General features: G+C 41.4%; 1 protein-coding gene across 1 annotated transcript in view; it reads left to right on the top strand.

Moving 5' to 3' along the window:
• The window catches only part of kif20ba (kinesin family member 20Ba), a 91,030-nt gene that overhangs the window by 10,634 nt on the left and 64,287 nt on the right, over positions 1-16,109 (top strand). Inside the window, exons 8-16 of the mRNA XM_030071056.1 lie at positions 20-226; positions 2,155-2,266; positions 2,720-2,791; positions 3,895-4,041; positions 7,014-7,176; positions 7,821-7,973; positions 10,127-10,243; positions 13,301-13,440; positions 14,423-14,543. Of these exons, the coding sequence (XP_029926916.1) occupies positions 20-226; positions 2,155-2,266; positions 2,720-2,791; positions 3,895-4,041; positions 7,014-7,176; positions 7,821-7,973; positions 10,127-10,243; positions 13,301-13,440; positions 14,423-14,543 (1,232 nt within the window). The remainder of the gene's footprint in view (positions 1-19; positions 227-2,154; positions 2,267-2,719; positions 2,792-3,894; positions 4,042-7,013; positions 7,177-7,820; positions 7,974-10,126; positions 10,244-13,300; positions 13,441-14,422; positions 14,544-16,109) is intronic.

The following is a 16,109-nucleotide window of genomic DNA, read 5'->3' as shown; positions in this document are numbered from 1 at the left end:
ATATTTGTCTATGTTCCAGGTTCTACCATGCTGGGGACCACTGTAGTAGCAGAAGACAATGTCAGCCTCGAGGTGGAATCGCACACTAAGTTCTCAGTTTGGGTTTCTTTCTGTGAGATCTACAATGAGAACATCCATGACCTCCTGGAGTTGGTGCCCAGTGGGGCACTGAAGAGGACTGCTCTACGCCTGTCACAGGATGTCAGAGGCAATGCCTTCGTCAAAGGTTAGCAAATGGGATGATGGCAGTCGAGGACACGGGCTTGAGTCACAGGAATGCGCATTAGAGGCATTTTCTTAGAGCTGGGCAACAATGTCAAAGATAATTATCACAATAATTTGACTAAAAATACCAGAGTAGATTAAGGTAATATTACCTTAATTTGTAATGGAATAAAGCTGAGTATATATAATTACTCAAAACAACTTTACTATTCAAGGCATATGTGCAGTAATAAAATGTATGTAATAAAGGATAAGGTTGGCATATTTCTATTTATTTATTTTATTGTTGACATGGTCACATAAATGTGTTACCGATTTCTCTCTACTCTCTGCACTCTACTTTTCTCTTCAGTAGTGCTAAGAAGGCCAAACCTAATCTTGAAATCATCTAGCAGAAATAGATGGTTTTGATTGTGTAAAATTACCTGACTGTGCTCAGGGGTGGGTACGATTACGCGAGTAATTGAGTACTTGTCATTGACATCAGTATTCGAGTAACATCTTACTATTCGCGCATCTGCGCAGTGTGTTGGTTTTGGCTACAGCTCATTTGGCACTACATGCACCATGTCAGCCACGACCAGGAAGAGTGATGTCTGGAAATGTTGACAAAAAGGACGACCATAACGTGCAGTGCAAGATATGTGGCGTTAAACTTGTATATCACAGAAATACTAGCTAGCTAATACATGCTTAACCACATGCGCTTAAAGCACAAGGAGAAAACAGCGGAGACAGCTAACAGACAGCCTCACGTCACACCTTTTGCTAGCCCTGTTAGCACACGCCGATGTGATGATACTAGAGTGGAGAAGATTAGATTTATTTGAACTTTTGCCCCTTTTCCACCAAAAAACACCTGGTGCTAGTTCGGAGCTGGTGCTAGAGCCAGTGCTTAACTGGTGCCAACAAAGAACCGGTTTGCTTTTCCACCGGCCAACAGCCAAGCGGAGCCAAGTTAGAGCCACGTCATTACGTCATCGTAAAACGTGATCACGTGGGTGTGCGAGACGCTCGCTTGGAATCACAACAACAAACATGGACAACCCACCGTAGCGATGCAAATACTGCTCGTGTGTTTGCAAGCCTGCATTGCGGTCCAGAGGCGAAAAACACAATTATTGCCGGCTACCCGTCGTATTCGTGGTCGGAACGAACGGTGAGTATGTTTAGCTTTACGTTTGTAGCGATCGCTGCTCCCGTTTGAGTCTGTAAGTCCGCCCACCAATGACGCGCTGGGCCGCGTCATCGGTTCTTTCTCTGGCTCCTGTTTAGCCCCTGCTCGGAGTCGGTGCTTGCCTAGCACCAGTTTGGAACCAGTTTGGCACCAGTTTGGCCCCTGCTTGGGCAGTGGAAAACCAAAAAACTGGTGCTAAGTCAGGCACCGGCTCCGAACCAGCCCCGGTGGAAAAGGGGTATTTGTGTTCATGATTTAGGCCGTTGATCAAGAGTTACATGTTAAGCAACACAGAACAGAGTCCATAGCGCTGTGATGTTTTTGTCAGCTGAATGTTACAACAACGTGATTGACAGACCTGTTGCGGTTGTTAAATGCATTATAAATGCATTTGGAATTGCACTTGGTTTACAGTGTTGGCTGTTTATTCACATAAATGGTTAAGTATGATGTAAGAATGTTCTGACAGCCATAAGCCTTCTATTTAGTAAACAATAGGTCATGTTGGGGAGGTCCGTGTCCGATTGGAAACACTAGCGGGACCAATGTTAAGTACGGACCTCCCATATTTATTTCTTACGGTAAAATATATAATTCGAGAGTAATCGATTACTCGTTCATAATGTAATTCGAGTACCCGAATATTGAAACCACTGAAAATGCCCATCCCTAACTGTGCTGTGGGTGGAAAAAAAACAAAACAAAACAAAACATCACAGTCAGTTTCTACAAAGCCTGTTGTTTATTTTCAGACCTCCGCTGGGTGCAGGTGAATAGCGCAGAGGAGGCTTACAGGGTGATGATGCTGGGAAAGAGAAATCAGAGCTTCTCCTCCACTAAACTCAACCAGCTCTCCAGCAGGAGGTAAAATGGACAACAATCAGCATTTGCATCATGGTCATTCTGGCATTACTATGACCGTAGAAAGGAAATGGACATCTTCAAACCAAAGGAATTCCCAGTCTGTTTTTTTCCTTAGTACTTGCCTAAACATGTTCACAGGAATAAAGTAAGGGTGTTTGTACAATTCTTGGTGATATACTAGATAATACATTTTAAATATTGTAATTTCAGAGTCTAATCGTTTTGTACCATCAAAGGAAGTGTGCATAATATAAGTAGTAATAATAATAAAACATAAAGTTTATAAGATTCTCGTAGGAGATTCTTTCAGATGCGATGGGGTGTTGGCTGGAATGACTAGCTTTGCAAAGAGTTTACAAAGTTGTTGCTGGTCTTGAAACTATCCAGTGGTCAGATAAAATCACAAAGTGCACCTTTAACAGGATTGTTTCTCTTTTTGTCTTCCCTTTCTAGTCACAGTATCTTTTCTATTCGTATCCTGAGGATTGAGGATGTTGGGATTCCAAGGGTCCATACCATCAGCGAGTAAGTACAGATTATATATAGTAGGTGTCACTGCATCAATGTGTTAATTGTATGCAATTCATGTAGGGCACAGAGGGCCATGGCCCCACCTAACATTTTTTAATGCAAATATTCTGCCTTCATTCACATTTTTCTGGATGCAGTCATTAGTTTTAGCTTGCATGCATAAGTATACTTAGGAATGCAAGCTAAGCTTGTGGTGTGAGCGAAGGGGTGGGACAAAAGTTGGAGTTCATGCTATGAGCAGTGGCTTTGTTTGCAGAAAACTACCTGACATTTGATTGAGGATAGGATTTAGGATAGCCTGGGCTCTATGACCCACCTCTTCCCATACACAGCCAACAGAAATTCTTTGTGGAGGTGTATTGTATTTGTAAAATGCAGGATTTAATTCCTGTATAGATTCGATAGTGTTGCTGTAGTTGGACATTATGCAGTGCAGCCATTGTAGCATGGCCAGTTGACTTTAATGGGGGTGTTCACTTAGTGCATGATACGTGATGGCGATATCAGGTGCCCAAAAGCTGCAGTGTATTGGAGTGCAGAAACTAGCACTAGCCCATCATTTTTATGCCACTCTGAATACATTCCACAAAAACAACAAAAACAGATTCCTGTTTCTCTTTACACGCTGTAATTTCCTTAGGTTGATAGATTGCTTCATGTGTTAAGGGACTTAAAACTCCTAATGTACATTCTGTGTCCATGCAGACACTAACAAGCGGACCGGAATTTGCTCCTTTTTTCGGTATCAGCACAACATCACTCTTGCCCTCACGACCGGGATTTTTCTTAGTGTCAGAGGTATCCATAGTATTATTATTGGCACATTAGAGCGATGTATCAGTTTCTGATGTCTTCCCAATATCATCCTGATGAAGACTGGAAATAGTAAAGCTGTCTATCTGTAGTAAAACTCTGATGGAATGCCTACGTTGGACCTATGTAGGCAGGACGCATTTTTGACTCTCACCTAATACTGCATTTTATTTTAGGTTTCAATTTACAGTAGATACTTGTGCAAAACAGTGGCACAGGATATGGTTACAGAAATTCATGTGTATTGGTATATACCAATGTGTGTTTGTACTGGTGTTCTCCAGGTTGTCTCTGTGTGACCTGGCTGGCTCAGAACGATGTGCCAAGACACAAAACAAAGGGAAGCGTCTGAAAGAAGCTGGCAACATCAATACCTCCCTGCTTATCCTGGGGAAATGTATCAACGCACTGCGGCATAACCAACAAGCCAAGTGAGATCATGTTTGTCTCTTTCAGACATGTGCTTAGGTCTATATCGATTGTTGATGGAGGCCTAAGCTGCCTTCATCAGTCCTTTTGATATCACACTTAGCCCATGGCAAACATACACTCCTGATCAAAATTTTAAGACCAGTTGAAAAATTGCAAGAATTTACATTTTGCACTGTTGAGTCTTAAGAAGGTTCTAAGTAGAGCTTCAAAATGCAAAAAGAAGAAATGGGAGTGAGACAAAAAAAAAATTTGGGTAAGCAATTTATTGCAAACAACCATTAAAGTGAAATAGGCTGTTCATCAGCAAAAGTTTAAGACCACAGCCTTTAAAAGCCCGAATTTTGGCAAAAATGTGGATTCAGTGTCATTTTCTGTCAGGTATCCACACTGTCATGACCTCCTGATGGCAAAGGCAAAAACGCTTTCTCTCTTTGAATGCGGTCGGATTGTTGAGCTGCATAAGCAAAGCCTCTCGCAGCGTGCCATTGCTGCTGAGGTTGGACGCAGTAAGACAGTCGTTAGGTCAAGTGGTAGACCCAAAAAAATTTCACCGGCCCTGAGCCGGAGGATCCAGTTGGCTGTCCGTCAAGACACAGGACGATCCTCGGCCCAAATTAAGCTTGTCACTGGTGCTAACTGCAGACCCATAGCAATCAGACGGCATCTGCGAGAGAAGGGTTTTAAGAACAAAAAACGTCTTCAAAGGCCTCGTCTCCTTCAACGGCACAAAATTGCCCGTTTGGAGTTTGCATGAGAGCACCAATCATGGGACATTGAAAGGTGGAAGAAAGTTGTATTCTCTGATGAGGAAAAAAAATGTAATCTTGATGGTCCTGATGGCTTCCAACGTTACTGGCATGACAAGGAGATCCCACCTGAGATGTTTTCTACACGACACAGTGGAGGGGGCGCCATCATGATCTGGGGGGCTTTTTCCTTCAATGGAACAATGGAGCTTCAGGTTGTGCAGAGGTGTCAAACGGCAGCTGGCTATGTGGAGATGTTGCAGGGGGCATCCCTCATGACTGAAGGCCATCGTCTGTGTTGTAATGACTGGGTTTTTCAACAGGACAACGCTGCAGTTCACAATGCCTGCCTGACAAAGGACTTCTTCCAGAGAAATAACATCTCTCCTTTTAACCATCCTGCATGTTCCCCTGATCTAAATCCATTTGAGAACATTTGGGGTTGGATGGCAAGGGAAATTTACAAAAATGGACACCAGTTCTAGACAGTGGATGCCCTCCGTGAAGCCATCTTCACCACTTGAGCAACATTCCCACTAGCCTCCTGGAAACACTAGCATCAAGCATGCCGAAACAAATTTTTGAGGTGATTAACAAGAATGCCGCAGCTACTCATTACTGAGTCCTTTTTTGAAAATTTTATTTCTATTTTAGGGGCTTTTGGGGTTTTTTTGAGATATGGTCTTAAACTTTTGATCAGCTGATGAACAGCCTATTTCAGTTTAATGGTTGTTTGCAATAAATTGCTTACCCAAATTTTTTCTTTGTCTCACTCCCATTTCTTCTTTTTGCATTCTGAAGCTCTACTTAGAACCTTTTTAAGATCCAACAGTGCAAAATGTAAATTCTTGCAATTTTTCAACTGGTCTTAAAATTTTGATCAGGAGTTTATAGCCGAGGGCCAACAGTCGTTTCACTTCCAATAGAGAATATCCCCACACTTAACCCAGGGCTAATGAAACCCCACTCTAGAGCTTTTTTTTTTTTTTTTCCCCAGACGGTATCCCCAAAAAGTCAAAAGATTTGTGCTGTCTTTCCTTGGTAACAAGAGACCACTCTTTTCCATTTTCATGGTTTAAAGACAAGTGTCTGCTGACAATGTCGGGCGAGCAAAATGATGTCAGAAAAGCCAAAAAAAAAAAAAAAAGTGTCGTCCAACAGTCAAGTCTTTGTAAAGCTGCAGTCTTCATTTATTGTCATAATTTTCATTGGGTAGATTTTCACTGTGATGGAAATGGAAACATCTCTGCAACTGATTTATTTATTTGAAATGAATAAAAATACTAGTGGTCAACAGATGAGGAAAAATCCTCAACTGTACAATTCATCAAGGAGGGACTTCAAAGATGCCAAGAAAACTAAAAACTAAGAAAAAACACAATTAAGTCTTGACAAAAATTGCGGCAGCACTTTTCTCCTGTCTTCACCTCTGCTGTGAAAGCAGTTTGAACAATGTCCTTGTCCTCTTCCAAAATAGACATATCTTTGTAGCCAGCAGCCATTTCCTAAATAGATAACTGTCCAGCATGTTACCATGGATAGATAGATAGATATAGAGATAGGTAACACTTTATTCAGCCAAGGTTGAAATTTTTTGGGCATCAACAGCTCCATCCATAACAACACATATGAAATTGGGACAAAAACAAAAATTCATATATATACATAACACCACAATCACCTATGATAAAACTCTGGGGTTGCATTCTAACTTTAGGATCGATTGGTACACAAAAGAATTTATCAGTCTAACCCTATTGAAACATGGAATCCTGTATCTCCAGTTTGATGGCAGTTGATGGAGGTCGTCCTACAATACGATAGACGACAACTTGTGCCACAGACGTCTTTGCTTACTTTGAACATAAATGCTTCAGTGTTATGTGACAACTCATCTCTCCACCAATGTACCATTTTTAGTGGTAATGAAAAACAAAGCTATATATTATGTTCTTTTAATATATTTATGAATTTAAATATTCAAGAGAAACAGGAGCAATATTTAATAATAGTATTAATGTACATCAAAACCTAAACCTGACAAATGTCCAGTGTTGCATTTACTTTATGCTGTAGGACAGTTGAAGTCCTAGATATTATCCTTTTTAAAGAAAATCCTTCACAGCTTAACCTTTAATACAGCCTTCAAGACTATAGCAACACAAACTATTTAGATCCTTGCACCTGCACACTACTCATTCAAACTGTATCTTCACTCCCCCAAGGCTGCTTCAACATGTTCCCTTCAGGGAAAGCAAGTTGACCCACTACCTCCAGGGCTTTTTTTGTGGTCGAGGTAAAGCCTGTATGATTGTCAACATCAACCAGTGTGCATCCATGTATGATGAGACTTTGAACGTCCTCAAGTTCTCCGCTTTGGCACAGAAGGTACTTACAGACACACATTCAAAGAGTTTCTTTTTCCCTTCTGCCCCACTTAGGGGTAGGCAATTTGTTGTGATATAAGACTAAATATTGTCTGTGATCATATCATCTTTCCCTGGTTTGTGAACTTTTTAAGAGTTCTCTAGGTGTTCTGTTATTTGTTTCTACCCGGTTGGTGATCATATGCACTTTGTTAATGATTAACCCAAACCCTCTACAAGCAGATAGAATTCCACAGAATGAAAAGTTTTAAAAAAGACAATAAACATAGACCATGTGGATGCATGTGTACAAGTGATGTGGCACAGGGCAACTTTTCACATTTGCAACCCCAAATGGAAGTGAGAGGAAATGTTTGAATTTGAATACACATAAATAATGCACAATGACAGCAGCAACACACAACACACTCATGTTTACTGACCAGCCAGGTCAGTAAACTGCACACAGCATGCTCCTTTTTTGCCAATCCAGCTGGTCTGTAATACTTTATACCAAAGGCTATTACAAGGATGATAGAGGCAAAATACCGGCTCTGACGTATTACTTCCTGTATGTTCAAAAAATCTACAGCAGACACTGCAGTATTAATAGACATTGGATATGTTATTCTCTTTTATTAGTCTCTTTTCTTTGTTTGTCCTCAGGTTGTGGTGTTGACAACCAGGAACATTCCCATCATGCCACAGAGGTCTGCTCGTGAGGTCTCCTTGATCATCAATAATGCTGACAGGAAGGCCCTGCGGGGCAGCAGGAGGACCTCCCTGATTGGCTGGGAGAGTAGCCTGGAGGATGTACAGGTATGGTGGACAGTTGAGGTAACTGTACTTAAGGTTGTTTTTCAGTTTCAGTTCAATTATTGAAAATCTTAACATTATCAGAAGGTTGTCAGATCCAACCCTAATTCTGCGGTCAGATTTATTTTTTATGTACTTGTGTGTGTGTGTGTGTGTGTGTGTGTGCTTTTCCCCTGTAAAGAAAGTTGTGTTCACACCAAAGACATTTGGAATAGTTCATTCCTCGCTGAGGGAAATCTATTTTTAGAACACTTCTTATGGCAGCTGTAATAACAGTGCACGACAATATATGTGATGGATAATGCTTATTTTGGCAGCCATACATGTCCATATCATAACATTGCCTCCACAATGCTTGACAGATGATGGTGTGCTCTGCTTTGGGTCATGAGCTGTTCCTGTCATTCTCCACACTTTTCTCTTCCCATCATTCTGGTGCAGATTAATCTTTGTTTTGTCTGTCCCAAGAACCTTATTCCAGAACTGGGCAGGCATTTTTAGATGTTTTTTTTTTTTTTTTTTTTTTTTTTTTGTTTTTTTTTTTGTTTTTTGCAAAGTCCAGTCTGGCCTTGAGTGAGTCCAGTGGTTTGCACCTTGCTGTTTACTCTCTGTACTTATTTTCTCACAAATGTCGCTTGCAGAATGCAGCTTTGCACAATGATACGCCTACCTCCTCAAGAGTGTTTTTGACTGCCCTAGATATTGTGAATGGGTTTTTCTTCACCAGGGAAAGAATTCTTCAGTCATCCATTTCAGCTGTTTTCCATGGTCTCCCAGGCCTTTTGGTGTTGCTGAGCTTACCAGTGCATTCCGTCTTTTTAAGGATATACCAAACTGTTGATTTGATTTGGCTACTCCTAAAGTTGTTTAGTTAAAGTTGTTTGTTGTTGCTATCTGTCAATTTTTTTTTTTTTTTTTGGCTTATTTAGCCTAATGATGGCCTCCTTCACCTGCATAGATGCCTCTTTTGATTGAATGTAGAGGGTTCTGATAAACAGCTACCAAATGCAAATGCAAACACTTGGAATGAACACCAGACCTTTTATTTTCTTAATTTTTCATGGAATAACAAGGGAAAAGGCCACACCTGGCCATGAAACTGCTTAAATAGTCAATCCATTTACTTCTGAGCCTCTGAAAACGGGGTGACAATATATAAAACTGTCAAATGCAGTAACATCAAAACAATAAACAGTCAAGGGCTACAGTAACTTGTAATAAGACCACACTGTTCTGATGCGTGTATTATGTCCACGGGCACCGTGGATTATCCTTGGATTGGGTGATTCAGGTCATAAAAATTAACTTCTGAGCAATAGTAAATGGTAAATAATAGTAAATATAGCTGGGTGGAAAAAAAATCTTTTTTGAGTTTAGTAAATAGTTGCAGTGATCCCCTGCTGCAGAAACGTAAGTCTCTTTCTCCATTAACAGAAAGGCTGTGTGTATTTATGCATGAGGAATAGCAGTGTAACTTCATTATTTGAATTATTATTGTCATTATTCTTGATACGCACCAAAAGAAATTGTCAGGATCTAATGTGAGTTAATGTTCTGTATTGTTCTGCACATTCAAAAGGTCACACATAGTTCAGGTTCATACAGATAAAATGTTTGACATAAAGCAGCTGTCGTGATAAATCCTGAGCTCTGTCAGAGCTGTCTAAAGAAATATTTCAGAAGCTAAAAGTTCTGTTCTTTTTCCCCGAGAGCATTTCCTCAGTCCTGTCAAGTTTATATCAACATTTTTTTTAGTTTTGCTGCTTAAATGTCCCATGATATTTGCTGCAATGACATGACTGCATGCATGGAAACATTTACAATGACTGAAAACAGCCTCTCTGATCTTTCAAGTAAATTGTTAAAGACAACAAAAATATAATCACGTATACACGTAAGAGAGAAAGGAATTAGTTCCCTCATTACTGCGAGTAATCGAGGAATAGATTACTCACACCCATCCCTAATTAAAACCTGCTTCTGTTTGTCACCCATGACTACCAGGAGTAAGTAAATGAAACAAATTGCAACAAGTATTCCCTGTCCACCATAACAAGATTTTAATCAGTTTAAATATTACACATTATCATTGACCTGGTATTTGGCTTTTATCATCACATGCTACAATGCCTTTATCATGACCATCTGGTCACTAGGAGGACGAGGATGATGAGGAAGATGAAGAGGCAAGTCTGATGGAAGACACGGTTCAAGAGAGTGATGAAGATGACAGCGATGATGATAAAGTTGCTATTGATAAAGGAACTTACCAGGTTAGTTTTCTTATGTTATTATTTATTTATTTATTTGAGTACAACTTTTTTGAAATAAAGGACACAAGCAGATATAAATCTGCTGTGAATTTAGGAATTCAAAATTCATTTGTTGCAGTCTATTGGTTGTAATGAATAATAGTGACAGCTAAATGGCTACAGTGTAGACATTCTTTTTTCTTATGCATTAGGTAATAGCCATATCAGTGCCAACAGGATAATTTGAAATTCTAGTCTGTAGGGCTGGCTGACTACATCCTCTGATCCTACTTTGGAGATCTGTGACCAACAGTTCAAATCAATGATTTTCAGGTGGCAGCCCTAGATATATTATGAAAATGATTGCAAGATGATTGGTTCTTGTTTTTGCGATTACTATGAGGGATCTAGTCAGGACACCTCCCAAGGTAATGGCTCATCTGCTTCCACTGTGGTTTATATGTTAGGGGTTAGGAACAGCAAGATAGATAGATACATAGATAGATAAATACTTTATTGATCCCGAAGGAAATTCAGTCTTTCAGCTGCTCGATTACTTGGCTACACTCAGTTCCACATTCACACACTGTGCATAAGAAACAGGTATAACAAGTATAAAGAGTGATCAAGATGATAAATAAATAATATTAAAACAGCAGCATTAAAAGCAGACAGTGCTATTAAGCTTATGGGTGGCACCTCCTAAAGTCCAGTACCAACTCCTTTGTCTTGGAAGTGTTTAGCTGCAGGTGGTTCAGGTGACTCTAGGTGGTAAAATCCTCCACAGGGCACCTGTACTCTCCCTCTCTAATGCACCCAACTATGGCAGTGTCATCAGAGAACATCTGTACGTGACACAGTTCAGAATTGTACATGAAGTCCGCTGTGTAAAGTGTGTAGAGGAAGGGGACAGTACAGTCCCCTGTGACACCCCCATGCTGCTGGTCACTGTCTGATGTTATAGACCCCAACCTGACAAATTGAGGTCTTTCAGTGAGGGAGTCCATGATCCAGGACATGAGGGATGGGTTAACCTGCAGGGTGGTGAGTTCGTCCTTCAGGCAGAGAGGCTGTATGGTGTTGAAGATGCTGGAGAAATCTATAAAAAGAATTCTCACAGTGCCACTTTCCGTGTCGAGGTGTGTGAGGGCCCAGTGCATGAGATATAGCACAGTGTCCTCAACTCCGACACTCCTTTGATAGCTAAACTGCAGTGGGTCCTGGGCTGGCTGCACCTGAGGTGTTATGATGGGCATAATCAGCTGCTCCAGTGACTTCATCAGATGAGAGGTGAGGGCAACAGGTCTGAAGTCGTTGAGGTCACTGGGTCGTCCCCTTTTCAGCACTGGGATAATGCAGGATGTTTTCCAGATAGTTGGAACCTTCTCTAAGCGCAGGCTCAGATTGTAGATGTGCTCCAGGGGCATAGCCAACTCTGCTGCACAGGCCTTTAGCAGCCTGGGGAACAGCCTATCCCGACCAGCGTCTCCTCAGCTCCTTTCTGACCTGGTCTGTAGTGATGGAGATGGAGATAGAGGGGAGAGGAGGAGGGTTAGCCAGAGGGGGTTGAGATAAGATAGTTGGTGTAGTGAGGTGGGTGGGGGAGGAGGCAGGTGTAGAGTCAAATCGGTTAATGAAGATGTTAAATTCGTTTGCTCTCTCCTTGCTCCCCTCAACTGCAGCGCTGCCTGACCTGCAGCCTGTAATAGTCCTCATCCCCTTCCAGACCTTCCGCATATCATTGGCCTGTAGTTTCCTCTCCAGCTTCAGCCTATAGGAATGCTTGGCCTCCTTTATGCAGATTTTAAGCTCCCTCTGTGCTCTCCTCATCTCCTCGGGATCTTTATTTCTGAAGGCCCTTTTCTTCCTGTTAAGTACAGCTTTTACTTCACTGGTTACCCAGGGCTTGTTATTAACAAAGCATTTCACAGCTATAACAGGAGCCACTGCATCTAAACAAAAGATTAGGTAGTCCGTGATGCAGTGACTAGAGCCCTCAATATCATCCCCCAAAGGATCCAACATGACATTCCAGTCAGTGGATTCAAAACCCCTGAGCATCTCCTCATTCCCATTTTGCCACTTCCTAAAGAAGCGTGTTGTAATGGGCTGCCTTTTAACCATTGGTGAATCCAGGGGTGAGAGGTGGATCAGATTGTGGTCTGACTTTCCCAATGGTGGTAGGGGGGAAGCTGTGTGTGCGTCTTTATCGTTAGCATATAGCAGGTTAGTGGTCCTGTTTTTACGGGTCGGACAGTCCACAAACTTATGAAAGGCAGCCAGAGTTGAAGTGAGAGTAAGGTGATTAAAGTCTCTGGTTATAACAAGAAAAACATTTGGGTGCTGAGTTTGTAGCCTTGTGACTGATGTGTGTATCATCTCACATGCCACTCCAGTGTCAGCTCTGGGGGGAATGTAAACACACACGGTGATGAAGTGTGTGAACTCCCTGGGCAGATAGTACGGCCTCATGCTGATGGCTAAAAATTCCAAATCGCGTGTGTCTTCAACAGTCATATGACAAGGATTACATCATCTGTTCACATACAGTATGAGCCCCCCTCCTTTGCTCTTACCGGACGCCTTGGTGTCCCTGTCAGCTCTCACACATGCAAATCCAATCAGCTCCACGTTAGCGTCCGGGATGCAGCCAGTTAGCCACATCTCTGTGAGGACTACCAAACTGCTCTCCCGGTAAAGCTTCTGTGTTTTCATCAGGCTTGCTAACTCGTCGACTTTGTTCTGAAGCGCATTGACATTTCCCATCAGTATGGACGGGACTGATGGCTTATATTTCCGCCGCTTACTGTTTGGTAAGCCAGTCTTCACTTTAGCTCCAGCTCTGCAGCCACGGTACTTCTGCCTTAGTTCTCCAAGGATAGGGTGACATACCGCGGCAGCACTCATTTTACTCAGAGCGAACAGATCCTTCTTTGTGTAAAGAAGTTTTTGTTGGCCCGTTTCAAATTCCAGTCCACAGTATCCATGGGATATGAACTTGCAATGCTCTCACACACCCCAAAAGCGAGGGGTAAGACACCTGCTTATTTTACTTCTGTCCCTGTGCCTGTCCCTTAGAGGCAGATGGCGTTGTTGAAGAATTTGCAGGTACAGCTGAAGAAGGAGCGAGCAGAAACCATGCTGTTGGAGGCACGGGTCAGAGAGGAGGTCAGCAGGGAGTTCTCTGAGCTCTTCTCTGAGATGCAGAATGATTACAAGTAAGATTCTCTCCACAGTTTTCCATCAGACAAACTTGGGGCTTGCACGCTTGCGTGTCTCAAAATGGATTGAGTGAATTGCATTGAAATTTATTGAACACATTCAAGCTCCCCAGATGATAAACCCTATGAACCCTATCAAGGTCAAAGAATGATTAATCATGGTGACCTTATGATCTTTCTTGCAGCACCCCAGTCAGGCCAAAATATCTGTTTGTGCACAAGATACCACAAAATTTAAAGGAGCATATCAGTGAATTTCCATGTTAGTGTAATATCTACAAAATGTATATACTTTACGTTTTCATTAATCTTTTCCCAAAGCAAGCAGTTGTTTAAGAACTCCAATATCATTTTTCCTTCCTTTTATCCAGCCATTGGTTTCCATTCATTCCAATACGATATGAAAATGAGCGTTCAGAGACTTGACATCAGTTTTCCATCACCATAATAGTTTGAAGAAATTCATCCTCATTAGTTTTCCTGTGGGATTTTAGTACTCAGGGAAACATTTGGTTTATACATAATTACCTGTTCCATGGGTTTATGAATGGTGATGATTTTGTTAGCTAACGAAGTAGAACATTATATGGTGGATGTTCCAACCAAAATGCATATTTAAAAATTTTTGGGGGGCGGAAAAAAATCAATATTTATCAATCCCTCACTCTCTCTTATCTATCTCTGCTTTCATATTTATTTATTTTGAAGTTTTGGACACTAAATTTATTGTTAAACAGAAATATTCTGTCTCCATTACATATCTTTTTCATAAGTCCTTAACTGCATTTGAGGGATCATTTAAAAAAAAAAAAAAAAAAAAGTTTATATTGTTCATTATACTGTTGATATCGGAATTTTTTCACTCTGCCCCCAAAAATAATATAAACTGTGTAAAGTTGAACTGTGGGGTTGCAATTAGCATGAGTCAAGGCAATGTTGTGAGATGTATAGTACAATAATAAAGCTGTGTTTGGTTCAGTGACCGCCTGGCAAGGGAGAGGGAGATCCTTGAAGAGCGAGCAGAAAGGAGGCTGGAGATCTTCAAGAACCTGGTTGGCAAAATTGCCAACACTGGACCTAGCCAAGATACAGAGGCCACGGTAAAAGTAATATCTTATACTAAGATTTCAGTACTACCCCTTTTCCACCAAAGCGGTTCCAGGGCTGGTTCGGAGCCGGTGCCTGACTTGGCACTGGTTCTTTGGTTTTCCACCACCCAAGCACGGGCCAAACTGGTTCCAAGCAAGCACTTCGAGCAGGGGCTAAACAGGAGCCAGAGAAAGAACCGATGACGCGACCCACCGCGTCATTGGTGGGCGGAGTTACAAAACAAAACAAGAACTGCGAATGCTATAAACGTTAAGCAATAAGCCCCGAGAAGCCATGGGTTACGCTGATTTTACAACAGCATGAAACACAGCTCAGCCAGTCACATTTAAGGATGGGAAGCACCCGTTTTATAACTAAACATAGTTGTCATTCGTTCCGAATACGACGGGTAGCCGGCAATAATTGTGTTTTTCTCCTCTGGGTTGCAGTGTAGGCTTGTAAAGACACAAGCAGTATTTGCATCACTAATAAATCCAGATACTGCTACACCTGGGGCCAGAAACTGTATCGGGAAAGCAGAATTATATGCTTGACTGAGACGTGGCTCACGAACATCATCCTCGACTCGCTGATCAGTTTCACCAGCTTCAGGACAGTACGGGCAGACAGAGACAGAGACGCTGCAACCACTGTATTGTATGAGTGTGCAATTTTATGTGTGTTGAAGTGATGAAGCTGCCGTGACAATGGAAATTCCTGCAAAGGCTTAATAAAGTATCATTCATTCATTCATTCATATTGGTTATTGTGATTCCGAGCGAGCGTGTCGCGCACCCACGTCATCACGTTTTCCGCTGATGTATTGATGTGGCTCTGACTTGGCTCCGGTTGGCTCTCGGCCGGTGGAAAAGCAAACCAGTTCTTTGTTGGAACCAGTTAAGCACGGGCTCTAGCACCAGCACCGAACTAGCACCAGGTTCTTTTTGAAGGAAAAGGGGCATACATGTGTCAAGTTACAGTTGTTTTTTTCCAGATCCTGTTGATACTGCATCATTCTATTGTAGTACATGCATATAGCACAGTATGACAGTGGTTCTCTTACCTAGAGTCTAAAAACCTGTATAACAGAGCGACTGTCAAAGTACATATGGCATGATCATTAAGTCACATGTAACACTGGTTAATATAGCCCCATCACTGCAATATGGTGTACAAAATGACCTCCAGAAGCAAAATTAGGGCATCAGATGCCATAAATACAAATCTGATTTCAGTCAGTCCGCCATCAGTGTTAGGAGACATTTTTTTTTTTTTTTTTTTTTTGTAAAAAAACCTTCCCATCCCATTGTGTTTGTATACAATGAATACACATCTATCTATCAGTCTATCATCAGTATATGACATGTTAAAATATACTGTTTTATCAAATTGGCATGGGGTCAAATCTGAATATAGTCATGTCACAAACAGGAACAGTATTTATTAATTTAATTGTTGGCGTATCGGTAAGATCAAACTCATGTCTGGACAGAGTGCATTGTCTGGTGTCAGAGTAATATGTAGTTTCCCCTCTTTTTTTGTATTTTAACAAAATATATTTTCAATCAATAATCCCT

Source organism: Myripristis murdjan, chromosome 15 (assembly GCF_902150065.1).
Source record: "Myripristis murdjan chromosome 15, fMyrMur1.1, whole genome shotgun sequence".
Lineage (NCBI taxonomy): Eukaryota > Metazoa > Chordata > Actinopteri > Holocentriformes > Holocentridae > Myripristis > Myripristis murdjan.
The sequence above is the reverse complement of the archived record's forward strand: the minus strand, read 5'-3'. Positions and strand labels throughout refer to the sequence as shown.